Genomic DNA, 25196 nt, shown 5'->3' with positions numbered 1-25196 from the left:
CCCTGCCTCGATATGAGATATTGAATAATTTTATAGTTTATAGTTACTTTTTTCAGATATCAGTTACAATACCATGAGTGTTTGGATGTTTTGCCAAAATTAACTCTGCGTCATTTCTGTCATTGTGGTCAGGATGTGTGATCTTTCCTCACATGCCCTCCTTCCTCCTCGAAACCTCAGCCTTCCCCCTGAGCCTCACTTCTTCTTTGACCCCCCCTGCTGCTGTTTGCATCCTGTTTCCCCAACTGAGCAGCAAGCAGAACGCATACCAACAAGCAGCGTGAACCCTGCTGAACCCTGCAGGGCTCTTGGGACCGACCCGGCTCACAACCCCAGTGCCACTTCACATTGTTCCTTCAGCCCTTTGAAATGTTTTTGTCCTTTAGTGATCTAAAGTAATGCGAAACAGTGCAGAGGTTGTTCTCTCGCACTGGCTATGTCTGAGAACGTGGAGGCAGTGAACGTTTAGGCCTATTTTTGTCCTTGAGGACGGCAGACGATCAACACTTATTTCCTACAGGAGTTAATCCATTGTCAGTTCTGAGATTTGGCTGACATTGAAGTAACTGGAGCTTATAAAAACACTTAAGAAAAGGGTTTACACTCTTTCCCTCGCTGGCTCTCTGCCCACTTAATACATTAAGTTAAAGAGGGCCAAAGGGCCGTACTGCACAGCAAGGGGTGACCCAGTCAAAATAATGGAAGTGATCCTTTTCACAACCAAGGCTGTTTATTTGGCTGGATCAGTGGTTTGTGGAGACGATTCTCAAACACGCTGTCCACCAACGGTAATGGGCAAGAATTCAAAGCTGCATTAGTGTGTTTTGATTAGTAATGAACATTCACACATGCAATAGAAAACGTTACAAACTCCAGATACACAAAGCGAGTGATTACTGGTTGGTCTTAGGTTGGGAATAATGAACCTGTTAGATACTAAAGTGACACAGTGGAATTAAACTTTGCACCTTGCACAATGAGTTTTGCTTTGTCTTCCTGTTTGATCATTAGCTCCCTCAACCGTTACCTTCTAGTATAACAGCATGTTCATATAACCAACTTTTAACTGCCCCAATCGATAAAGAATCAATACATTTAAAATATAATATAACTGTTCTTCATGTTAAAGGTCGACTTAACATTTACATTCAAAAAAAGTTGTTTGGGTCTTCAAAGTATTTTTTTTTAATTGGACCGCTCTGTTTCTTAATTTTCTGTATGAAAATATAAACAAGTAACCTCCCAAGAAACTTCTTTTTCGTTTCAGTTAAAGTGTCACAGATCCTCCAGCCTCACTTAACACGACATCTTTTGGCGTATTTTGCTGTTGGCATACATAGTTTAACCTCTAACTAGTCCTATTAACCACTAGCATTCTTTACCAACATGCATAGTGTATTAGCCTTAATTTTGCCATGATGCTTCAGTAAAAGTAGCATTCAGCTTTACAGGCGGTCCTATTGACAAGCCCCCTCAGTTTCAGAGATAAGAGGCATTGCAGCACACAACAAAAATAGACAACATAGAAAGAGATTTGACAGTAAATATATTCAGTAATTAGTGTTAGATGAGCTGTCTTTAGCGTTACGGATAAATTGTTCAAATGATACAAGAATCTGTTTTTAAAATCAGCATTGTGTTGTCGGTCACATCTTTCCTTTAATCCGGCCGCAAGAGGGGTAAGCAAAACAGTCTGTCATGTGACAACATAACTCCAGAAGGACAGCTGTAAATGTCGTAAATTGAACTAGTTCATTTGAGGGTGCGGTGCAATACAAGCATTGGATACAAACATTCTATACTATACTATACTACATGAACCTTGAGTGAACAGTCAGCAATGGGCAAACGATAACTGTAGCTAAGCTGTAAACTGCAGCTTCGCTTTCTGATCTGGTGTCCAAAGGGCAGACGGAATGCAGCGGTGCTGAAATATTAAAGCGTGCTCTTTTTATTGCTGAAACAGAGTCCAAACACAACCATGGCGGACAATGAGGAGTTGGGAAAGCCAAAGGAGAGAAGAGGGGTGAGTGACACACAGTGTGATTATCACCACCATCACGTCGCTGTTTGTTTTTAATGTTCTGTGACGATTGTGAAAATGTTGCGTAATCATGGCGGGTGATGTTTGTGTAGCGGAAAAAGTTGCTTCACATCGTGAGCTAATGTCTCCCTGCAGAGATTAACTGTGGTGCTGGTGTTGGCAACGCTCATATCTGCATTTGGTTCATCATTCCAGTATGGTTACAATGTGGCTGTGGTCAACTCTCCATCAACGGTAACCCAAGCAAAGAAACACAATCTTTACCGTGTCATGCAGTGATAAAGGCCAGTGTCTCTTATACATCCATATGTTGATCAGCATTGTGTTGCTCTCTTCAGTTCATGCAGGAGTTCTATAACACCACCTACCTGGAGCGGTATGGCCGACCAATGAAGAAGAACTTCCTAACTCTGCTGTGGTCTCTCTCTGTGTCCATGTACCCGTTAGGAGGCTTCTTTGGCTCCCTGATGGTGGCCCCTCTGGTCAACAAACTAGGGAGGTAAGAGGTCACATGTATCATGCAGAACAGGAAGTGTATGTATACTTGTTGCTCTAGAATGACTTTAACTGCATCAAACCTGCAACAGGAAGGGCACCCTCCTCTTCAACAACATTTTCTCCATCGCTCCTGCAGTGATGATGGGGGTCAGTGAGATCGCCAAGTCCTATGAGATCATCATTGTGGCCCGGTTTATAGTGGGCATCTGTGCGGGTAAGGTATGCTCTATTGTTCAAGTGATCAGGATTCATTTCAAGTGTCCGTTTTATGTATCTTCAGTTTCCTCTCTGCAGGTCTTTCGTCAAATGTGGTTCCCATGTATCTGGGAGAACTTGCTCCCAAAAACCTGAGGGGAGCCCTCGGCATCATCCCACAGCTCTTCATCACCATTGGCATCCTCAGTGCTCAGGTTCTGGGCATCAGAAACATACTGGGCAACAGCACAGGTGAATGATTGGCTTTCTCCTTGGTTAGCTGTCGAAGTACACTCATTGACGGATGGTTTGCGGGGACTCAGGACTGTGCCCTCTGTTTCCAGGCTGGACCCTGATGTTGGGTATTACCGGTATCCCTGCCATGGTGGAGCTCCTGCTCCTGCCCTTCTTCCCGGAGAGCCCAAGGTACATGCTTATTCAGAGAGGAGATGAGAAGACCGCAAAGAAAGCGCTGCAGCGTCTCCGGGGCTGGGAAGACGTGGACGCAGAGCTTTCAGAGATGCGTCTGGAGGACCAGTCGGAGAAGGCCGAGGGACACCTGTCGGTGCTCAGCCTGCTGTCCCAACGCTCCCTTCGCTGGCAGCTGGTCTCCATCATCGTCATGAACATGGGCCAGCAGCTCTCGGGGGTCAACGCGGTGAGCCTGGACCCACTGATGACCACTCTGATCAGGATGCATCACTGAAACAACTGTTGCTTTGTCCTTCTTGTTTTTACTGCGTTCTCCAACTCTTGGCTCATTATTTGGTTGTAACGTATTTCTCTCCCTCATCAGATCTACTACTACGCAGATAGCATCTATTCCAGTGCAGGAGTCAAGCAGAATGACATCCAGTTCGTCACTGTGGGAACAGGTGCTGTGAATGTCTTCATGACCATAGCTGCTGTAGGTACCCTGTTGACATCTACAGTGTGTTCTTTGATCCTGTCAGCAGGAGACGATAGCGCTCAACAATTTGTCTCACCAGGTCTTCATTGTGGAGGCCTCGGGACGACGGATGCTCCTTCTCTGTGGGTTTGGGATCTGCTGTGTAGCCTGTGTGCTGCTCACTGTGGCACTTAACTTCCAGGTACTGTGTGATATCTGATATACTCTGCTGCCCCATAGTGGTTCAGCATAACAAAAGTAATCCGCTGTTATTTATGTCAAGACTGTCTGAACCTGGAGAGACAGGTGACCCATTCTTTGTTGCTGTGGTTCACACTGTGTTTGAATGAATGACATGAAGATGAAAGTTTAGACATCTAACAAAGAAAGAAATCTATGTGTGACCTTCATTTGCATATCTCAAGAACAGTTTATCTAAACTACTTCACTTTTGGCTGTTGTTTTCTGGGGACCCGAAGCAGTGCCGTGTTGAATTAGGTGCAGTCTGGACGCGTTACACGTTGAATGTTAATAAATGAATACTGGGTGGGGTTTTTGGGTTGTCGAGCATGTCAATTACATAAAGTAAACGGCTGCAAGCAGCAGGGGGCGCGGCAATCTGCCTCCTCTGAGCGGGAGCTTGGATGCCTACATAAACATTATATACAGACTGGAAACCCAGAACTATAACAATGATACATGAATGCGGCAAAAGGGGAATTTATTTATACTGTGGAGCTGATGGAGGAGTTGGGAGCAGATGTGCGTGTGTGTGTGTGTGTGTGTGTGTGTGTGTGTGTGTGTGTGTGTGTGTGTGTGTGTGTTGATCTAGTGATGGTGAAAGAAAACCTGGGAGGTAACCAAATAAAGATAAAGATTGATGGAATGGCATTACAGTGATAAAAAAATCTAAATAAGCTGTCGTTCTGACGCAGAGTACCAGCCCTTTAAAGCTGAAAGTAAGCCCTTTAACCTTGTGCTCCAGTGTGCTGGTTTATAAAGCCAAAACAACAGGAAATGGGTCAATGTACTACCATTTTTTATTATGAAATATTATTCATTAAGAGCTTGTACTGGAAAATAAATGTGATGACTTGACATCTATATTTGCTGGGGTCATGAGAACTTTGAGGCATAAAAACCGACTCACTCACTAGTATGATAAAACACTGGCCATTATACAACCACAATACCAGTTCTGCCCTGTAAGCCTGTAATCTCACCGGGATCCAACATCTTCAGACAGGCATCACTTTCAACAGCGCAGTGGGTAACAATCTTCACACACAGAGTGGCCATTACTGAGTATTTGTAATGTCTTTTGTTCCTTTTTGAAGTCATCAGCACGAAAGGTTAATGATAACAGCAGCGGTTGTTTAATGTTGACAGGAGAGCGTGACGTGGATGCCCTACATCAGCATCATCTGTGTCATCATCTACGTAATAGGACACGCTATAGGACCAAGTGAGTCTGACTCCACCAGTGGTTGTTTACACCCACACTGATTACAAAATGGAGCTCCATTAACTGAAGTGTTGTTTGGATGTGCCCAGACATGTAATGATATATGTTGTACATTTGCACTCGGTTGTCTGAGACATGAGCATCCTCACTGTGACCCCGAAGAGTAATGATGTGTTTTGGTTGTGGTTAACCACATCTCTGCTCTCTGTGCAGGTCCCATTCCTTACGTGGTGACCACTGAGATGTTCAGGCAGTCAGCCAGGCCCGCTGCCTTCATGGTCGCAGGCTCCGTCCACTGGCTCTCCAACTTCACTGTTGGCCTTGTCTTCCCCTTCCTGGAGGTCAGTTACACAATTTATAAGAACTGGTTGAATTGGGAGAATGGAGGATTATTATCTTTAAAAGTAATCAGTCCCAGATGCTTTTTAAATTGTGAACAACAAAGCACAGCAAGTCCTGGCACAATCATTTCCTCCTTTTTTGAACTATTTGTGCATGTTATTGGATGTCTGTCTCACGATTTGTAGACTTTTAATTTAATACAATAAAAAGAACATTGAGTTTCCTGCACTCCAAGCACTACGCCGGTCAGGCATTGAGCTCACACTGACCTAATATCATTGCTACCACAACAAATAGTTGTAGTGAGTACATAATAACACTTAGTGAAGACAGCTAGAAAGAAAGATAGAAATGTCCTGTTTGTTCCTTTTGTTTACTTGTTTCTCTTTCTTGTTTTCTGTACAATTAAAGCGTCTTTGGATATTTAGAAAAGTACAATATAGGATTAAAGTATTCGAAAGATTACACCTGTTTTTAAAAAAAGCACTTCTATCATGTAGCATGAAAACAAGCAAAAACATGTAACAAAGGCAAAACATTAATTGATGAATACAAATTAGGTTAATTACACTCCTACCAAATTATGAATGTTTCATATAACATCATATGAACTATGAATAATTTCAAATTAGGAACTTCAAAGATCTTTTCTAATCATTACCTTCAGACCATGACATGAGGAGAGGATATGCAGGAAAAGCATATATTTTGTGCAGATACTGTATCTTAATTTACAAATATTATCAGATATACAATCCACATTTCAAAAACACAATATTGACTATTTGTAAAATGTATTTTTAATATAATAAACAACAAAAAATGATTATTATTTATTTTTTTGGCATTCACGGCTCTATGGACCAGCCGCCACTGATGCCAGCGATATTCCCGTTTCCACTGAATCCAGAACTTCTCGGCCAGATACTGCACGCAAAATTAAAATTTGATTAAATTAAGTTAAATTATCCAAGGTGAGGGGTTTACTGTTAGCTATTGCGATAGCTTCATAGAGTAGAGTTTGTAGTTGAGCATCTTTGAGTCTGCCATGGGGAAGTATTAGCGTGGCATTCAGTACACTCCTGACTGTCTTTATGCCGCTCTCATACGCTGCCTGCATGACTGGAATTCTTTTGCTATTTTTCTGCACACAGCAGTTCCACATTGACATGAATATGTTGCCAATATGTCCGTGTGGCGCTCGGCTCGCAGCAGAGCACCAGAGAATTTGTGAAGACGGAGACCATTCTTGGCACACAACTCTTGCTTTGTAAGCCAACTGAATATCCGCTTCCACAGTCTCTGTACTTGTTTGTGACTCGATCATCCACATAAAAGTCTCTTTCAACAAACTTGGGGTCCTATTGGATGTGATTGTCTGTTTTCCTTGGATAAGTACTTGAGTCCATAGTTTGCACGGCCAGGAGATGACATTACACCGAAAGGATGTACTTTAATTTTATATTTCTGAGGTTGTGTGCTTGTACCTCCGTCTTTCCACCACAGGAAGAGCAGATCACGATCGACCTCTTGGACATGGAACTATTAAAACATTTTCTCTACATTGCACATGAGAGCAATTGAATGTTTTCTGAACTGAATGAGGACACCTGTTATATTGTTCATCGTGTTTGGTCCTGGTAGAAGGTGTTCGTTAAGATCTGTGCCACTGTACCTTGTAGAGCAGTCAAACACAACATATCGTTTTTTGGGCTTTTTAGGGTGGTATATGCCATGATGGGGAATGTACCATTGTTCACCATGAGTTCTGTCTTTGTTCACGTCATCAGCTCTCTCAATGATTTCTTTCTTGTATGCTGTGTAGTCCTTCTGATATTTCTCTTCCATTGAGAACCTTCGTCGTAAATAATTGAGCCTGATTTCAGCCTACAATGCTCCAACCCAAGTCTGTGAGGATGGCATAGAGCTCATTGTCCTTTCCTACTATTACTTGGCTGGGTGTCAGTGTTCTGGGACAGTTATACCCAATCAAGAGTCCTGCTTCACAGTTGAGGTTGCATCTTATCTGCTTGGCATACGATGGAAAATGGTGAACACATAAATTATAACCTCTTGCACAGAGTCCAGATACCCTTTCACTTTTCACAATCATGTTCTCTCCAAGCATAGTAGTTTCAGTTTCACAGGGTAGGCATCAGCTTGTAGGTCATTGCTTATTTCCTTGTTGATGAAAGTTCTGTCACTTTGAGTGTCTAGCAATGCATAGACAAGCTGTTCTTTGGATGGGTTTTCAGCACAAGGCAACCACTCAGGTACAATCATGGAAGTGCTACCTGAATGACTACCTTCAGGGACACTGAGTGTAGAGCACATAGGGAAGTGACTGGGTTGTATGCTATCTCTGCTTCTAAAGAAACAAAGTTAATTGGGTTACGAGTTGGGAAACTCGTTACTTTCCATAAGGGCCATTGTAACCCCACGATTCCAGCTAGATGCTAACCAGTCAGGAACCTTTTGTTTCAGCTTTTCGTTTTCTTCACAAGGACTTAATATTTCTAGCAGACACACCCCAATTGGAAGTCAGAGAAGGTTCTTAAATCCTTTTTGACAGCTTGTTCCTGAAAGCTCTTTGGCTGACAAAGGGCTGACCGTAGCATTGAGCTTACTCCAAGCATCTTTGTATGCCTCATCATTGTTGCAATAAAATGTGCCTTCGAGACATTTATGCGCAAGAAGAAATACCCTTTCGGTCAACAAGTGACATGAATGAAGCCTTCCATTCAATGAACAGGAGTGGGTCTCCACTAAACACTGTGGTGTTGGCACTGTAAGTCTGTTTATGACTTTGCTGTCTTGGATTGCTAGGGCTAGACAGGACATGTCATTTGCGGGTGCTGGTGTAACAATGAGGGTTTTGATGGAATGTAGACGGTTCGAAAGGAATGATGGGGGGTCCGTTGTTCTGCATGGACATGGACTGTCTGGCGGTTTCTTGTTTGATTTTTCTTTCGTAGATCTCCAGTCTAGCACGAGAAACCGCCATGTCTCTTTCGTCTTGTAAATGCTCTAATTCAGACTTGTGCATTTTTAATACCTTCTGGTTTTCTTCCATTATCCTTATTTTCTCCTTCTGCTGTAAAATGAGCGGATCAAAGAAATTAAAAGTGGACAATCAGTGCCCCGAGTTTAACACGGAATGGACAAGAAAATACTTTTTCACCAAAGTCCAATGGCAGGCTTTATCCTTGATATGCTGAGAAACTGTTGCAGTTTTCAAGGAGTTCAACATGAGCCATCACTGTGCTACAAAGTATGCTTACTACACTAACATGCGGCTAACATGTAGCTAACATGCAGTCCACACAAGAACAGGCGGCTATGGCTGAGAGGTTCGTGGCAAGAGCAAATTTGATAGTCCAGAACTGATTGCTGAAAATATAGCCTGCCAATTAAACAAAATGTCGGATTCCTGTGAGTTCCTTGATTCACTAGCACTGGATGAAAGTATGGACGTTTCATAACCAGAGGACTTTCATAACCAGATTTCTGCTGTCATCGAAAGAATAAAGCTACCATAGAGTGAACTTGTCAATGGATGGATCGCCAAATTTAACTGGAAAAATTGTTGGGCTGCTGAAAAGAATCAAAGACAAAGTGAAAGACGAAAACCCTGACCAGGATCTTATTTTCCTTCACTGCATCATCCATCTAGAATCCCTGTGTGATTCTGTATTGAAGCTTAATGATGTTGTGAATCCTGTTATAAAACTTGTGAACTTTATACGAGCAAGGGGACGTCAGCACAGTCAGTTTATTACATTCCTGGAGGAAACCGATGCGGATCATCAGGACTTGATGTACCACTCTCGTGTCCGCTGGTTAAGTTTGAAGAAAGTGTTACAAGTGTGGGACCTAAAAGAGGACATCATCGCATTTTTGGAGTTGATGAAAAATTGGACGGATTCCCTGAGCTAATTGACAGGCTTAGTGACTTAGTGTTTGCTGTGGACATATTTTCACACATGAATGAGCTGAATCTGAAACTGCAGGGGGAAGATCAGTTTGTTCACGACATGTACAAACATGTGAAAGCCGTCAAATCCAAGCTCACTTTGTTCTCCAGACAAATTGCGAACAAAAAGCTCATTCCCCCACACTTGCCATGCATTCTTGCCGTTAGCACCACCGTAGTAGCTTATACACAGGCCTAGCCATTACTGATGCCGTTTAAAACCACATACACAGTTATGATAGGAATCAGGAAAATGTATTATGTCAGACATGGCAGACAGGAATTTGACTTGGCGGTTGGTGCATAATATCAGACAGTAAGACAATGGACAACAAGTGCATAAGACAACATAGTGCAAGAACAACATAGAGCAAGATGAGTTTAAATAAAAGCTAAAAATAAAGTGCACCAGCGGACAGAATGTGACAAGTGTATGTGCATGTGGAGGATGACACGTTGCAGCCTGCCCTTGTCCTTGGCTGCGCCTGCAGCGTACCAGATGAGCGTACCAGACTCGATGATGGCCGTGTAGATATGCACCATCATCGTCTTTGGCAGGTTGAATTCCTTCAGCTGCCTCAGAAAGAACAACCTCTGCTGAGCCTGAGGTCCTGGGTAATAGAGCCCAGGAAATGGTGATAGTGGGGTGATAGAGCCCAGGAAATGGAAGGAATCCACAGGGGTGATGGGGGAGTCACACAGGATGATGGGTGAAGGTGGGACTCTGTTTTTCCTGAAATCCACAACCATCTCCTTTGTCTTCGGAGCGTTGAGATCCAAGTTGTTCTGGCTGCACCATGACACCAGATGGTCAGACTCCCACCTGTAGGCGGACTCATCCCTACCAGAGATCAGTCCAATGAGGGTGGTCTCAGCCGCAAACTTCGGGAGTTTGACGGACTGGTGACTAGAGGTGCAGCTGTTTGTGTACAGGGAGAAGAGCAGAGGGTCCTTGGGGAGAACCAGTGCTCATGGGCCGAGAGGCTGAGACATGTTTCCCCAGCTTCACATGCTGCTTCGTGTCGGACATGAAGTAAGTGATCCACTTGCAGGTGGAGTCGGACACGTTCAGCAGAGAGAGTTTGTCCTGCAGCAGAGACGGGATGATCGTGTTGAAAGCAGAGCTGAACTTCGGGTGGGACAAAACTAGCCGTTCAAAAAACGTCATGTCTACAGAGGTCAGGGCGACGGGCCTGTAGTTATTTAGTCCTGTGATGGGCTTCTTGGGAACAGGGATGATGGTGGAGGCTTTGAAGCAGGCTGGTACGTGGCATGTCTCCAAGGAGGTGTTGAAGATGACAGTGAACACCGGAGATAGCTGGTCAGCACAATGCTTCAGGGTGCGAGAGGGGAGATGGAGTCCGGGCGGTCTGCTCTACAAGGGTTTTGGCGTTATTAGAGCCTGATAAAGTCTCTCTCCAGAATAGAGAGGGTCGTTGCTGGTGGGGGAGGGGAGGGTGATACAGAGGCGTGAGCCCCTGATGGGTCTGGGGCAGGTTGGTGGAGCTATGGGGGATGGATGTGGGGGATAGAGTCAGAACAATGTCTGTCATGTTCATGAAGAAAACCTAATTGGCCTTCAATCAAAATACATCTCAACAAACACATTGAAATAATCAAAAAAAATTCTGCTGAACATTTCATCGTGAGGGCAGGCTGATCATATTTCCTGTGCTTTCTCCTTTCTCTAGAGCGGCCTCGGCTCCTACAGCTTTATAATTTTCTCCTTCATCTGTCTGGTCACGCTGATCTACATCTGGCTGGTGGTCCCTGAGACCAAGAACACAACCTTCCTGGAGATATGCCAGATGTTTGCCAAGAGGAACAAAGTGGAGATCCAACTTCGTGATGGAGGTCTGCCACTGAAAGTGAGCAAAGAACGCCTGGAGGATGCAGTGAAGGTTACGGCCTTCTGACAGAAAACGATTGCATTGAGAGGAGAGTCTTCACTCCGGTTGAGGATTAGAATGGACTGGAAATGTCTTAATTTAGCCTCTTGTAAGGACATTTTTACGTAATTGCTTTGTGTATTGTCTGTGTGACAATAACATCTTAGAAATTGGAAAACATGAGGTGTGAATGGGTCCATGCATTAGTGAATGTAAACCAATGAGTGCCTTTAAAGCCTTTATTGACAAGGCTAAGATATGAATACAAAACATGGCCAAAACAATAAGATACAGTTTGCATTGAATAATTTACAGGTGCTTGAAAGAAATAAAACATATTTGAAATCCCACAAGATCAGTAGTGGAACGTTGGTTTATTGCAGCATTTCAAAGTTCATGCAAACAAAATCTGTTGAGTCCAATCAGGCGCACCTGTACTGGCTGTCCAGCTGCACCCCCCCAAACATGCTGAGTTTGGTCGTTCCCCAGCTGAACACATTTCCCACCACAGTGTTGTTTCTCTCACACGACATCTGGTCCCGAATATCTGCTGTGGAAAGCACGTAGTCCCACACGTTGACATCAGTCATCTTGCCCACGAAGGCGTCTGCATTGGTGATGCCCAGCAATCCGTCCTGGTCCTTTCCCACAATGAACACACCACCTGGGCTGATTGTGTATCCATTTTTCAGATACCGCAACTCCCCCACCATGCCGTTGATCCACAGGTCGACGCCGCCGGTCTGGGAAGACCAAGTGATGCAGTAGTTGGCCCAGTCGAGGGACTTAAAGTTGTGCGGCAGGTTGACAAACTCATTTCCAATCCAGAGGCCCACCTCTCTCCCGTCCCTGTCCTCAGCGATGGAGATCATCAGCTCGTTGTCGTTGCCATTACTGGCGTAGGAGACGACGGTGTGGACCCCCTCGAGCTGAGGCAGGACATGCATGCAGACAGTGAAGGAGTTCAGTTCCATGGGGTGGCTGAGGCGAGCCAAAGCATAACTTCCAGAGTTTTTCTCCTGGAAGTCAAGGACCAGGGGAAACCGAGCCCGGGGTTCTGATGAAAGCACAACAAATAGGATCAGACTATCTTTTATCATTCACAGTCACAATTCACAGGCTGATCACAAATGGAAATGAAACTGAGGGACTTACCATATCTGTTAACCTGTCCACCTTTAGGGCATGAGTGAGAAAGAGGGTAAGAACATGCACCTCCTTTTTTATTTAATTTACTATCTAGTCTTCTTCATTAGTCTTTACAACTCACCTGAATGAATGTGCTTTCCAAGAGACGTTATCAGACCCTCGATCTTCAGGAGCCTGGATTCAATCTCATCTTGTCGACAAAAAGCTGAAAATAAAGAGGTAAATGAAAAATCAGAAGTATTTCAATGTCTTGCCCAAGTCCATTCTGAGGATTTCATGTCATCACCCTGTTTTGTAACCAGACCTCAGCAACATGATACATACTTCCTTTCCCCAGACGTGGCAGGAAAGAAGACTCCACCACACGGCTGTTGAGAGGCTGAGCGATGCGGTAGTCATTCCACAGGGTCTTGTTGTCCATGTCCATCAGAGTACTCTCCAGTTTCCTGATCTGAACACAACATTGAAGAATAGAAAGCTATGACATTGGTCAATGTTCCAAATAAGAAAACTTCCTTCAAATGCTAGAGGTCCAGTTCCATATAATATCTTTTTGTTCAGCTCTAATTATACAAACATTTTGAAAGATAGGACTCCCGGTGTGCTGTACCTGGTTCTGTGAGAGAGTGATGGGAGTATCGAACACGGTCCAGAGGATGCTCTCATAGCAGGGCGGCGTGGTGAGGGAGCCCTGGTATCTGAAGAAGTGGTTGATGTTTTCGGGGAGCATGGAGCGCACATCAATGCTTGATATGTGCATGGACTGACCTGTTGAGATCACATTCAAATCTCACTAGACATTGAACACTAGCTTGGGTTAAATTGTGTGCAGTAACTTACCTGCATATTTGATTTTATCCAGATTGTTGATGAAACCACTGTAGTAGGTGTTCTCAAAATGCCCGTCCTGAAAATAAACCAAAGCCGAAGCGTAAATGTTCAGTTAAAACAGAAAACACAACTGTGTGTGTGAAAGCATTTTAAAAGCCATCGTAAGGTGTTCTGGTTTGTTATGACGTGAACCTTTGTGGTTTTTATTTGGTTTGTTGCACAAACGATTTCATCCAACTATCTCTACAATAGTCTCAGCCCCCCTCTGCTACTATCATGAGGGATGACCGCGGTGGTGTTGCTGCAGCGATGACCTCCGGCAGCTGAGTGACCTTCGCTGTCTGAAAACCTGGGAATTACTCTGGAAACAAGCTCACGCCAATGTGTTGAAACACAACATGTAAATTAACTCAGAAAATAGCCTTCAACTCAGCAGGATGACACTTCAAAGGGCACAATAACTTTCCACTTCAAAGACTTTTTAAGCTTCCTTACTGAAGATCATTCATCAGAAGTTGTGTTAAAATCCTGTTTATATGTTGTAAACTTGTGTGGTTAAAAAAGCAGATCAATGAGGAACAAAGGTATTTGTGCCTTACATACATCATAGAAAAAGGCGAGTACTGCCAGCCCGTCTGGCTTATCTCTGGCTTCAGTAAAGCTGTTGTACTTCTCAGAGTTGTAGTGGACAACATGGAGCTGAAAGACAAGGTGGAGAAGGAAAACCTGTCATACCTTAAAATTAAAAAGCAACACACACGCATTTTAAGGAGGCAGCAAAGAAAAGTATTATATACAGAATGATATTTAGAAAGGGAAAAAAGTTATCTGGGAATTTAATTTAGCTCAGGCTCAGAAAAGAAATTTACCATAAAATGACATACTTTGATAAATTGTTATGTTAATGAATTGTATAACAGACTATGGTTACCTGAGGAGGTGTAATGACTGATGTTTGTTTGTTTAAGGCATGTTACCTTAGCAAAGTTATACCTTATTTTGTCTAATGAGTAAAACCTTGATTTTTAAAGCCAACCTCTGCCATGTAACGGATGCCGTCGATGGTGTGCTCTGCTCCGCTGGCCTCCAGGTCCCAGCCGCCCCAGTGCAGGTGCATCTGGACCGCTGTGTATTTTCCTGGGAGGCCCTTTGTGATCACCATGGTGGGAGGCAGGTAAATTTCAACTGATGGAGGCATGAACTCACATTTTAGATTATGTAGATTTCTTGTTGAAAATCAAAAAACAAAGGAGCTTACAAATCACGAATATTGTACATAACTTTTATAGCGTTTCACATTTCTTGATGAATTTTCTTCATTCTAAGTGACCATTGGTTTGTTTGACTTCACATTCATCATGAACTAGTATAACTTGGTACTAAAAGTTAATTCTGTAAATAAACATTTTCACCATGCAGCAATATTTATACTGTCTGTGAATGAAAATGTGCAGACTTCACTGTAATCCATTTCATATCAAATCTTTCTTGAATTGTGTAAACTCAGTTCTACACCGTAAACATATAAAAACATAATTTTAAAATTTTTTAATTTTCTTAACAATGGTCAATCTTTCTCAAAAGGAATCAAACAAAGCAGGGCTCTAGAAATTATTTATTTTGTGGTCCTTTGGATAGTATTGGTTGTAGTCAACATTGAAGTGGAGCCATCTACAGATTTTATCTTACCGGAATGCCCGTTATTGGACATGAAAAAATTCCCTTCCTGATGATCATATCCGTTGAGCTCCAGCTGCAGCATGTCTGGGTTGTGTCTCACGTTGCGCCTCTGGATGTCTATTGGGGACTGCTTCTTACCGCCACATGCAGGGTACTTGGTTGGCCAGTGCATCTGGTCCAAGGCTCCCTCTATGTGAAGAAAACCGAGCACCCAAAAACTTTTATCACATCATTCAGATCAGGTGCTGTTCGTAGTGAGTGGCAAACCGGTTCCCAGTCAATACGTTTTACTTGCCTGCACAGGACTTGTTCTACTAGATATTTGTGTTTTTCCCAGTAACATTTCTAATAACTGCCCTATCATTTGCACCTATTATTTAGCAGTCAACCGTGCTGAATACAACTAATCATACACCTTGATGTAACCTGAAAGTGGATACGGTATTTGCCCTTCACCCAGATTCTGCGAGTGAATGTTGGAATAGAAACAACTTCTTAAGTTGCAGTTTTTAAAAACAAAATAAATAATCAGGCTGTCCTGTGCCTTCACACGCATCAAACATCTCAGACACGTTTCTGTTGTTTTCAGCGCAACTATTAAAATGGTTTTAAAAATACTACAAATACTGACTATACAATGTGTTAAACAAACCTTTACCTGCGTATGTCCAGTGTATTCCGGCATGAGCAATTCCAGCGTTGACAGCATAGACCAAAACAGTGGAGACCAACACCAAGAAGAACTCCATCGCTGTGTCTCTTGATCCTCCACGGAGCTCCCACCGGGTTTCCCTCTATATGTGAAGTAAGGGTGGAGGGAGGTGTTGAAATCTCTGCTGATAACGCCATGAGCTCTGCCCTACATCCCCTGAGTTACTGGAAGGGACTGTTTCTCGTTTGTAGTGTTAATAACAGAGGCCATAGCGGAAGTGTCATTTCTATCAGCTCATTGTCTGCAGCTTACATCGTGACCTTACAGGTATTTTTCCCCCTTTTATTTGATTGTCGTTTTACTTTTTACACCTTAATTTAGTTGAATTAGAATGCCCATGACCTGCTTTAAGTCTGTTCATAACTTAAAGCAGGTCAAAATAAATACGTCTACCACTGAACGTCTGCAGGTGATACCAACGCCCCACGCCAGCTCCAGTGTTCAACACAGTGCTCTTTATTTCATGCACAAATAAACCAGGTAAGACCGTTTACAACAGACCTTAAGTTACTTTTCACTTGTTCTTAACTTAATGTATATTCATTTTACGATGAGAATCCGCGCCTTGCGGTTTTGCTTTAGTTAGTACATTGTAAGCACGTGCACAACTTTACAGAGCTCGCAACTATTCCAATAACCTTGAAGTGGGATTTTGTCAGCGGTGGAAGCTGTGTGGCCGGAGTGCCTGACTAAAGACCGAAATGAGTGACTGTCACGCTCAATGTGTGATACTCAAGAGCCCTGGCTTTATATCGCCCCATTGGTTGGTTTGTGTTAGCTAACCTTAAGTTAGCCAATATTAGGTCAGCTAACACAAACCAACCAATACTTCGGTTAGCTAAAATGTTGCAGCAGAGTACTTTGCCTTCCGTTAATGTTTGTGGGGTTAAGCTGCTAGCTTACGTTTCAGTTACCCGCGGTGACTGTACGGTGAACATTAGCGCACAACATTTCTTTTTTATTACTAGTTATACACCGTAACCCAGGGGTGTCCAAACTATGGAAAGGGTTGCCACCTTTAGTACAGAAAAATAAGGGATGATACGGCCGACGGGGGGGGGATGTTACGGGCCGGCTGGGGCGTGACTCCGGTAATTCCTCCCACTCTCGTTAGTACTTTTGCATCCGCTTTCGCTTCAGAGGTGGACGCGGGGGGTATCAGGAGCCATTCTTTCAAATCAAAACTTCGCCAAGTGACCTTCCCTCCTCTGACTCTGATTGGTTTGTTTCAGGTTCACAGCCAATCAAACCAACGATGGGAGCAAGTATTACCCAATCAGGGGCAGAATAGGACAAGTCTTCACAGAATTTGGATGGTTTTATTTGGATGGGACGCTGTATTGAAGACAACTTGGAAAATACGGGACAAACCCTGTCCCATATTCATTTAAATCTGGACGCGCTATTTTATTCTCAAATATGGGACGATTCTGTATTTTAAGAAACAGGTGGCAACCCTAACTTTGGCCCGTCATTTATTTTTAATTGGCCCAAATCAAAGTCTAGAAATATAATGGACCATGCCCAGTGTATTGCACTTCTTAGTTGAACACTGTTGTGAAAACTGTCAACATAATTTGTAACATAATTTCACGGTTTTATCCCCGCCCTCATACAGCAACCCCCCCCCCATATCGGCCCTTTCCAAAATCCTTTGTTGTATCAACAAAGATTTGTTTAGTCTCGTTGTTGTTTTAAAGAATACCTGTGCATCTGTCATCTCTGACCCTGAGTCTCTCTGTAGACACATGTTAGTGCATGTCTCCTATTCTTATTCTTCGACAGTTACTATAAATTTCCTTTAGCGCTTGTCTAACTAATTTTTTACCTCTTATAGTTAAACCCAAATTGTAGCTTATTGAGCTAGAAACTTAATTCCAAAAGCTTTCATTCATTTTGACTAAACAGGTTAACTAAACAACTCTTTGATAATACCATTTGTTGTCTTGTTTGTAACCTGGTTTTTGGATCTATGATCCCTAATTGCACCGACAGATATTCTGTGTGGTGGTGTTCGTTTGTAGTCCCACCCTAATAGTGACATTTTATCAATTACATTTTTCACTTTATTTTATTTATTAATTTATCCTGAGGTTAAAATATAAAATACCAGAAATATTACCTTACATTGTATACCATTAAAGTTAATGGTCGTCGTAGAGGAACCTCATTTATTTCAAGGAATAATTGTTATTATTCTGACAAATTCCTTGCCTTTTGAGGGGCTTTATCATACCCAAAAAGTTGTTAAATCTGCAAAAAAAATGATTATTAATTAATGAATTAATTATGGGGTCTCGCATTTGGGTACTCTCTACAAAAAAGTCAATCATGGTGTGAAAATGAACCTATTTTGCGCCATTTTGAATTTAGTCCAAAATACATTTTTCCCATTTCTCCTAAACGCTATGTCCAATTGTCAAGAGATTTTCTGTAGGTCATTTTTGGTTCAATGGTCATTGGTTATGACATGCCCCTCTCAGTCGACGCCCTGCCCCCTAGGCCACATCAGGTTCAAAAGTTTGAATGTGAAAAAAAAGATTTGAACAGAAAAAAAGTTTTGAACCTGAAAAAAAGGGTTTTGAATCTGAAAATATAAAATCTGCAACCGAAAATATGATAAAGTGAATATCAAAGAATAAATAAATTAATACATGTGAAGAATGAAGAAACTGAGTCAAAACTATATTCAACCCGCAAATATTTTTTCGCCCACTCATTTTTATTTTGAATACAGTGTTGGATTTTGTATTTTTGTCACATTTATTTTCTCGAAATGAACAAAACTTTTGACCTGCATTTGGCTGCATACATATACTTATCAACTTATGGTTAAACATGACAACATCAGTCTCTAGATTTCTCAAACCGACAAGAGACTGTTCGAAAGCTTTCTTATGATTAATGGAGAAAAACACACCGGTCCGGTTTTGATAGTAAAAACGTATCTCGTCACTCCATTCCAACTCAAACGGATCCTGGCCTCTCAACCAACCAAACTAATCCTGTAACAGACTAGGGCGAAGGACTTTGAAAAGAGTCCCAGACTCCCTGTGCATAGTTTCAGGTCCAAACCTTATGAGAGTTCTTGAGATCCGACTCAAAGGACCAATTATGTTAGAAACATTCTCACTCGACACTGGTGTAAAATCATCAAAACAGGATATTTAATGTTTGCAACCAAGAGACAGATTTGACACACATAGAGGTCATGTGTGAAGACTACTTGAAGGCTTTCATCTTCGGAGCAGGAATATATAGTACCTCGACCTCATCGACCTTGGATGTAGACGATCATCTTTGCCGGTCTGACTGACATCTCTCAGTGGATGTCCGCTCACCATATGAAAATTAACCCAGACGAGACTGAACTACTTCTCCTTCTGGAAAAGGTTCTCCTACCCAGGACCTGACTGTTGACTTTGGCTGTTAGGAACCTTGGCGTGAAACTTGACAGCCAACTCTCCCTGACTCCCAACATTACAGCGACAATACGATCCTGTACACGCTCTACACTTGACTATTGTAACTCTCTCCTGGCTGGTTAAACCTTCCTAAATTATCCCACACTACTCCGCTCTCTTCACTGACTACTACTGGCTGCCCGCATCCATTTCAAAACATTGCTACTCACGTACCGTGCTGTGAATGAATCGGGTCCAGTCAACATCCAGGACGTGGTCAAACCCTACATCCCAACCCGCACACTCTGCTCTGCATCTGCCAAACTGCTGGTTCCTCCCTCACTGAGAGCAAAACACTCAACAAGATCACTGTCCTGGCTTATAAATGGTGAAATGAGCTATCTGATGACACCAAGTCAACAGCGAAAATCTAAAGACACACTTAAAATGGCTCTTATCTATAGCAAGTTGTAAATCGGCTTTCTTGTTCTTCTGGGTTTGTATCCTTATGGTTGAAATGCACTTATTGTAAGTCGCTTTGGATAAAAGCGTTATCTAAATGACATGTAATGTAATGTAATCTTTGGCACCACAATATTATAAACATCGACGAACAAAACATCTTGATTATCAGATGACCCAGAACACCAGAATATACCCCTATGTGGAAGAGCAGTTTTTCAAACAAATACTCAAGTGTGAACTTCTTTTATCAGAGGTAGCATTCATCTCTGTTTTATTAGCAGCACTTTTATCAGTCTGTGTTTTTGAATGGACTGCGTGGTGAAATCTTAGTGATAAACACAAAAATTCTGCTTGCAGCAAGTTTACTTTATACCAAGACCTCATCTTCAAACAACACAAACAGTTAAATAATTTGTTTGCGTTACACAACCACCAAAGAGGATTCCAACAAAAGTAGTGTTCGAATCTCACTTATCCCTTAAACTAGGACCGTGTTCATGTCAAACAAACTTTTTTAGAAGGTTTCATCTTAAGGGCAGGCTGATCAGATTTCCTGTGTTTTTTACTCCCCTCTAGATCGGCCTCAGCTCCTACAGCTTTATAATTTTCTCCTTCATCTGTCTGGTCACGCTGATCTACATCTGGCTGGTGGTCCCTTAGACCAAGAACACAACCTTCCTGGAGATATGCCAGATGTTTGCCAAGAGGAACAAAGTGGAGATCAAACTGGGTGATGGAGGTCTGCCACTGAAAGTGAGCAAAGAACGCCTGGAGGATGCAGTGAAGGTTACGGCCTTCTGACAGAAAACGATTGCATTGAGAGGAGAGTCTTCACTCCGGTTGAGGATTAGAATGGACTGGAAATGTCTTAATTTAGCCTCTTGTAAGGACATTTTTACGTAATTGCTTTGTGTATTGTCTGTGTGACAATAACATCTTAGAAGTTGTGAAACCTATGAAATGCAGCCTCACAGAGGTGTGAACAGGTCCATGCATCATTGAATGCAAACCAACGAGTGCCTTTAAAGCCTTTATTGATGAGGCTAAGATATGAATACAATACATGGCCAAAACAATAAGATACAGTTTGCATTGAATATTTTACAGGTGCTTGAAAGAAATATTTTATTCTTTATTAAACACATATCAAATCCCCCACGATCACCAGTGAAATGTTTGTTTATTGCTATTACATTTCAAAGCTCATGCCTACAGAATCTGTTGTCCAATCAGGCGCACCTGTACTGGCTGTCCAGCTGCACCCCCCCAAACATGCTGAGTTTGGTCGTTCCCCAGCTGAACACATTTCCCACCACAGTGTTGTTTCTCTCACACGACATCTGGTCCCGAATATCTGCTGTGGAAAGCACGTAGTCCCACACGTTGACATCAGTCATCTTGCCCACGAAGGCGTCTGCATTGGTGATGCCCAGCAATCCGTCCTGGTCCTTTCCCACAATGAACACACCACCTGGGCTGATTGTGTATCCATTTTTCAGATACCGCAACTCCCCCACCATGCCGTTGATCCACAGGTCGACGCCGCCGGTCTGGGAAGACCAAGTGATGCAGTAGTTGGCCCAGTCGAGGGACTTAAAGTTGTGCGGCAGGTTGACAAACTCATTTCCAATCCAGAGGCCCACCTCTCTCCCGTCCCTGTCCTCAGCGATGGAGATCATCAGCTCGTTGTCGTTGCCGTTACTGGCGTAGGAGACGACGGTGTGGACACCCTCGAGCTGAGGCAGGACATGCATGCAGACAGTGAAGGAGTTCAGTTCCATGGGGTGGCTGAGGCGAGCCAAAGCATAACTTCCAGAGTTTTTCTCCTGGAAGTCAAGGACCAGGGGAAACCGAGCCCGGGGTTCTGATGAAAGCACAACAAATAGGATCAGACTATCTTTTATCATTCACAGTCACAATTCACAGGCTGATCACAAATGGAAATGAAACTGAGGGACTTACCATATCTGTTAACCTGTCCACCTTTAGGGCATGAGTGAGAAAGAGGGTAAGAACATGCACCTCCTTTTTTATTTAATTTACTATCTAGTCTTCTTCATTAGTCTTTACAACTCACCTGAATGAATGTGCTTTCCAAGAGACGTTATCAGACCCTCGATCTTCAGGAGCTTGGATTCAATCTCATCTTGTCGACAAAAGGCTGAAAAGAAAGAGGTAAATGAAAAATCAGAAGTATTTCAATGTCTTGCCCAAGTCCATTCTGAGGAATTCATGTCATCACCCTGTTTTGTAACCAGACCTCAGCAACATGATACATACTTCCTTTCCCCAGACGTGGCAGGAAAGAAGACTCCACCACACGGCTGTTGAGAGGCTGAGCGATGCGGTAGTCATTCCACAGGGTCTTGTTGTCCATGTCCATCAGAGTACTCTCCAGTTTCCTGATCTGAACACAACATTGAAGAATAGAAAGCTATGACATTGGTCAATGTTCCAAATAAGAAAACTTCCTTCAAATGCTAGAGGTCCAGTTCCATATAATATCTTTTTGTTCAGCTCTAATTATACAAACATTTTGAAAGATAGGACTCCCGGTGTGCTGTACCTGGTTCTGTGAGAGAGTGATGGGAGTATCGAACACGGTCCAGAGGATGCTCTCATAGCAGGGCGGCGTGGTGAGGGAGCCCTGGTATCTGAAGAAGTGGTTGATGTTTTCGGGGAGCATGGAGCGCACATCAATGCTTGATATGTGCATGGACTGACCTGTTGAGATCACATTCAAATCTCACTAGACATTGAACACTAGCTTGGGTTAAATTGTGTGCAGTAACTTACCTGCATATTTGATTTTATCCAGATTGTTGATGAAATCACTGTAGTAGGTGTTCTCAAAATGCCCGTCCTGAAAATAAACCAAAGCCGAAGCATAAATGTTCAGTTAAAACAGAAAACACAACTGTGTGTGTGAAAGCATTTTAAAAGCCATCGTAAGGATACAAGTGTTCTGGTTTGTAATGACGTGAACCTTTGTGGTTTTTATTTGGTTTGTTGCACAAACGATTTCATCCAACTATCTCTACAATAGTCTCAGCCCCCCTCTGCTACTATCATGAGGGATGACCGCGGTGGTGTTGCTGCAGCGATGACCTCCGGCAGCTGAGTGACCTTCGCTGTCTGAAAACCTGGGAATTACTCTGGAAACAAGCTCACGCCAATGTGTTGAAACTCAACATGTAAATTAACTCAGAAAATAGCCTTCAACTCAGCAGGATGACACTTCAAAGGGCACAATAACTTTCCACTTCAAAGACTTTTTAAGCTTCCTTACTGAAGATCATTCATCAGAAGTTGTGTTAACATCCTGTTTATATGTTGTAAACTTGTGTGGTTAAAAAAGCAGATCAATGAGGAACAAAGGTATTTGTGCCTTACATACATCATAGAAAAAGGCGAGTACTGCCAGCCCGTCTGGCTTATCTCTGGCTTCAGTAAAGCTGTTGTACTTCTCAGAGTTGTAGTGGACAACATGGAGCTGAAAGACAAGGTGGAGAAGGAAAATCTGTCATACCTTAAAATTAAAAAGCAACACACACGCATTTTAAGGAGGCAGCAAAGAAAAGTATTATATACAGAATGATATTTAGAAAGGGAAAAAAGTTATCTGGGAATTTAATTTAGCTCAGGCTCAGAAAAGAAATTTACCATAAAATGACATACTTTGCTAAATTGTTATGTTAATGAATTGTATAACAGACTATGGTTACCTGAGGAGGTGTAATGACTGATGTTTGTTTATTTAAGGCATGTTACCAAAGTTATACCTTATTTTGTCGAATGAGTAAAACCTTGATTTTTAAAACCTTTTTTAAAGCCAACCTCTGCCATGTAACGGATGCCGTCGATGGTGTGCTCTGCTCCGCTGGCCTCCAGGTCCCAGCCGCCCCAGTGCAGGTGCATCTGGACCGCTGTGTATTTTCCTGGGAGGCCCTTTGTGATCACCATGGTGGGAGGCAGGTCAATTTGAACTGATGGAGACATGAACTCATATTTTAGATTATGTAGATTTCTTATTGAAAATCAAAAACGAAGGAGCTTACAAATCACGAATATTGTACATAATTTCTATTTCACATTTTTTATGTATTTCCTTCATTCTAAGCGACCATTGGTTTGTTTGACTTCACATTAATTATAAACTAGTGTATCTTGGTACTAAAAGTTAATTCTGTAAATAATTTCTGTGCAGATATATTACATTTTCACCGTGCAGCAATATTGATACTTTCATGAGTAAAAATGTGCAGAGGTTCACTGAAATTGGTTACACAATTCGAGATTTTAACAAAGTCAGTTAAACAGCATAAACAAATGAAAACATAATGTAATTTTTTTTTTTCTCAATCTTTCTAAAAGGAATTAAACACAGCAAGGCTCTAGAAATTATTTATATTTATTTATATTTTGTGGTCCTTTGGATAGTATTGGTTGTAGTCAACATTGAAGTGGAGCCATCTACAGATTTTATCTTACCGGAATGCCCGTTATTGGACATGAGAAAATTCCCTTCCTGATCATCATATCCGTTGAGCTCCAGCTGCAGCATGTCTGGGTTGTGTCTCACGTTGCGCCTCTGGATGTCTATTGGGGACTGCTTCTTACCACCACATGCAGGGTACTTGGTTGGCCAGTGCATCTGGTCCAAGGCTCCCTCTATGTGAAGAAAACCGAGCACCCAAAATCTCTTATCACATCATTCAGATCACCCATGGGGGCAGGTGAACTTAAGAGTGGCCCCGTGAAACTGTAGGTGCTCTTGGTAGTGAGTGGCAAACCGGTTCCCAGTCAATACGTTTTACTTGCCTGCACAGGACTTGTTCTACTGGATATTTGTGTTTTTCCCTGTAACATTAGTAATAACTGCCCTATCATTTGCACCTATTATTTAGCAGTCAACCTTTGCGCTGAATACAACTAATCATACACCTTGATGTAACCTGAAAGTGGATACGGTATTGGCTCAACTCAGCGCGCTTCACCCAGATTCCTCGAGTAAATGTTAGAATAGAAACAACTTCTTAAGTTGCAGCGTTTTAAAACTAGATAAATAATCAGGCTGTCATGTGCCTTCACACGCATCAAACATCACCCAGAATACAAATACTGACATACAATGCGTGGTTGTTAAACAAACCTTTACCTGCATATGTCCAGTGTATTCCGTCATCAGGAATTCCAGCGCCGATAGCACAGCTCAAAACAGAGGAGACCAACACCAAGAAGAACTCCATCGCTGTGTCTCTGGATCCTCCACACAGGACTCTGACAGCTCCCACCGGGTTTCTCTCTATATCTGAAGTGAGGGTGGAGGGAGGTGTTGAAATCTCTGCTGAGAACGCCCAGAGCTCTGCCCTACACAGCCCCTGAGTGACAGGAAAGGACTGTTTCTCATTTAGAGTGTGTTATTAACAGAGGCCATAGTGGAAGTGTCATTTCTCAGAGTGCAACATCGGCTCATTGTCTGCAGCTTACACAGTTGAACTTACAATAACGTTAACACCCCCAAACAGGGGCGTTGTAATTTGGCATTATGGGCTTTTTTATTGTTTTATTTTGGTGATGTCATTAAATTAAACTATTGTTTCTCACATGGACAAGTTATTTATAACTTATAACTATAACATTATTATGATACGAGTAGA

The 25196-nt window shown here is 42.5% G+C and overlaps 2 protein-coding genes across 5 annotated transcripts; one reads left to right on the top strand and one right to left on the bottom strand.

Moving 5' to 3' along the window:
• Positions 1 to 137: 137 nt before the first annotated feature.
• On the top strand, positions 138 to 11322 carry LOC119199459 (solute carrier family 2, facilitated glucose transporter member 5-like). Of its 2 annotated transcripts, XM_037456877.2 has the most exons (12): positions 138 to 1679; positions 1967 to 2026; positions 2180 to 2278; positions 2383 to 2543; positions 2632 to 2756; positions 2837 to 2989; positions 3082 to 3395; positions 3534 to 3644; positions 3727 to 3828; positions 5016 to 5091; positions 5305 to 5432; positions 11098 to 11322. In XM_037456877.2, exons 2-12 carry the CDS (start codon positions 1982 to 1984, stop codon positions 11320 to 11322), a joined length of 1539 nt encoding a protein of 512 aa, XP_037312774.2. In that variant the 5' UTR covers positions 138 to 1679; positions 1967 to 1981. The 2 variants fall into 2 exon arrangements, with proteins under 2 accessions (XP_037312774.2, XP_037312773.2); XM_037456876.2 differs by lacking the exon at positions 138 to 1679 and having other exon boundaries at positions 1703 to 2026.
• A 325-nt stretch (positions 11323 to 11647) lies between these two features.
• ca6 (carbonic anhydrase VI) lies at positions 11648 to 24883 on the bottom strand. Of its 3 annotated transcripts, none has more exons than XM_037456879.2 (10): positions 24695 to 24883; positions 14965 to 15144; positions 14312 to 14460; positions 13879 to 13974; positions 13285 to 13351; positions 13055 to 13212; positions 12769 to 12895; positions 12566 to 12649; positions 12451 to 12471; positions 11648 to 12352 (listed from the first exon to the last, which is right to left on the bottom strand). In XM_037456879.2, the coding sequence occupies exons 1-10, from the start codon at positions 24783 to 24785 to the stop codon at positions 11718 to 11720; spliced, it is 1608 nt and encodes a 535-aa protein (XP_037312776.2). In that variant the 5' UTR covers positions 24786 to 24883; the 3' UTR covers positions 11648 to 11717. The 3 variants fall into 3 exon arrangements, with proteins under 3 accessions (XP_037312776.2, XP_062420185.1, XP_037312769.1); XM_062564201.1 differs by lacking the exons at positions 11648 to 12352; positions 12451 to 12471; positions 12566 to 12649; ... (4 more) ...; positions 14312 to 14460; positions 14965 to 15144 and adding exons at positions 20528 to 21400; positions 21499 to 21519; positions 21614 to 21697; ... (4 more) ...; positions 23374 to 23522; positions 24028 to 24207 and having other exon boundaries at positions 24689 to 24859; XM_037456872.2 differs by lacking the exons at positions 11648 to 12352; positions 12451 to 12471; positions 12566 to 12649; ... (4 more) ...; positions 14312 to 14460; positions 14965 to 15144 and adding exons at positions 20528 to 21400; positions 21499 to 21519; positions 21614 to 21697; ... (4 more) ...; positions 23374 to 23522; positions 24028 to 24207 and having other exon boundaries at positions 24695 to 24857.
• Between the last annotated feature and the right edge of the window lie 313 nt (positions 24884 to 25196).

This window comes from Pungitius pungitius, chromosome 1 (assembly GCF_949316345.1).
Source record: "Pungitius pungitius chromosome 1, fPunPun2.1, whole genome shotgun sequence".
In the NCBI taxonomy this organism is placed as follows: Eukaryota; Metazoa; Chordata; class Actinopteri; order Perciformes; family Gasterosteidae; genus Pungitius; species Pungitius pungitius.
The sequence above is the reverse complement of the archived record's forward strand: the minus strand, read 5'-3'. Positions and strand labels throughout refer to the sequence as shown.

Coding starts and splice junctions, on each gene's coding strand:
- ca6 (XM_062564201.1), bottom strand. CDS start 24,785: ATGGAGTTCTTCTTGGTGTTGGTCTCCTCTGTTTTGAGCTGTGCTATC. Junction 23,523..24,027: donor GTCCAATAACGGGCATTCCG/GTAAGATAAAAT, acceptor TGTCTCCATCAG/TTCAAATTGACCTGCCTCCC. Junction 22,261..22,332: donor GGATAAAATCAAATATGCAG/GTAAGTTACTGC, acceptor TGATCTCAACAG/GTCAGTCCATGCACATATCA.
- LOC119199459 (XM_037456877.2), top strand. CDS start 1,982: ATGGCGGACAATGAGGAGTTGGGAAAGCCAAAGGAGAGAAGAGGG. Junction 2,757..2,836: donor TATAGTGGGCATCTGTGCGG/GTAAGGTATGCT, acceptor TCCTCTCTGCAG/GTCTTTCGTCAAATGTGGTT. Junction 3,396..3,533: donor AGCTCTCGGGGGTCAACGCG/GTGAGCCTGGAC, acceptor CTCCCTCATCAG/ATCTACTACTACGCAGATAG.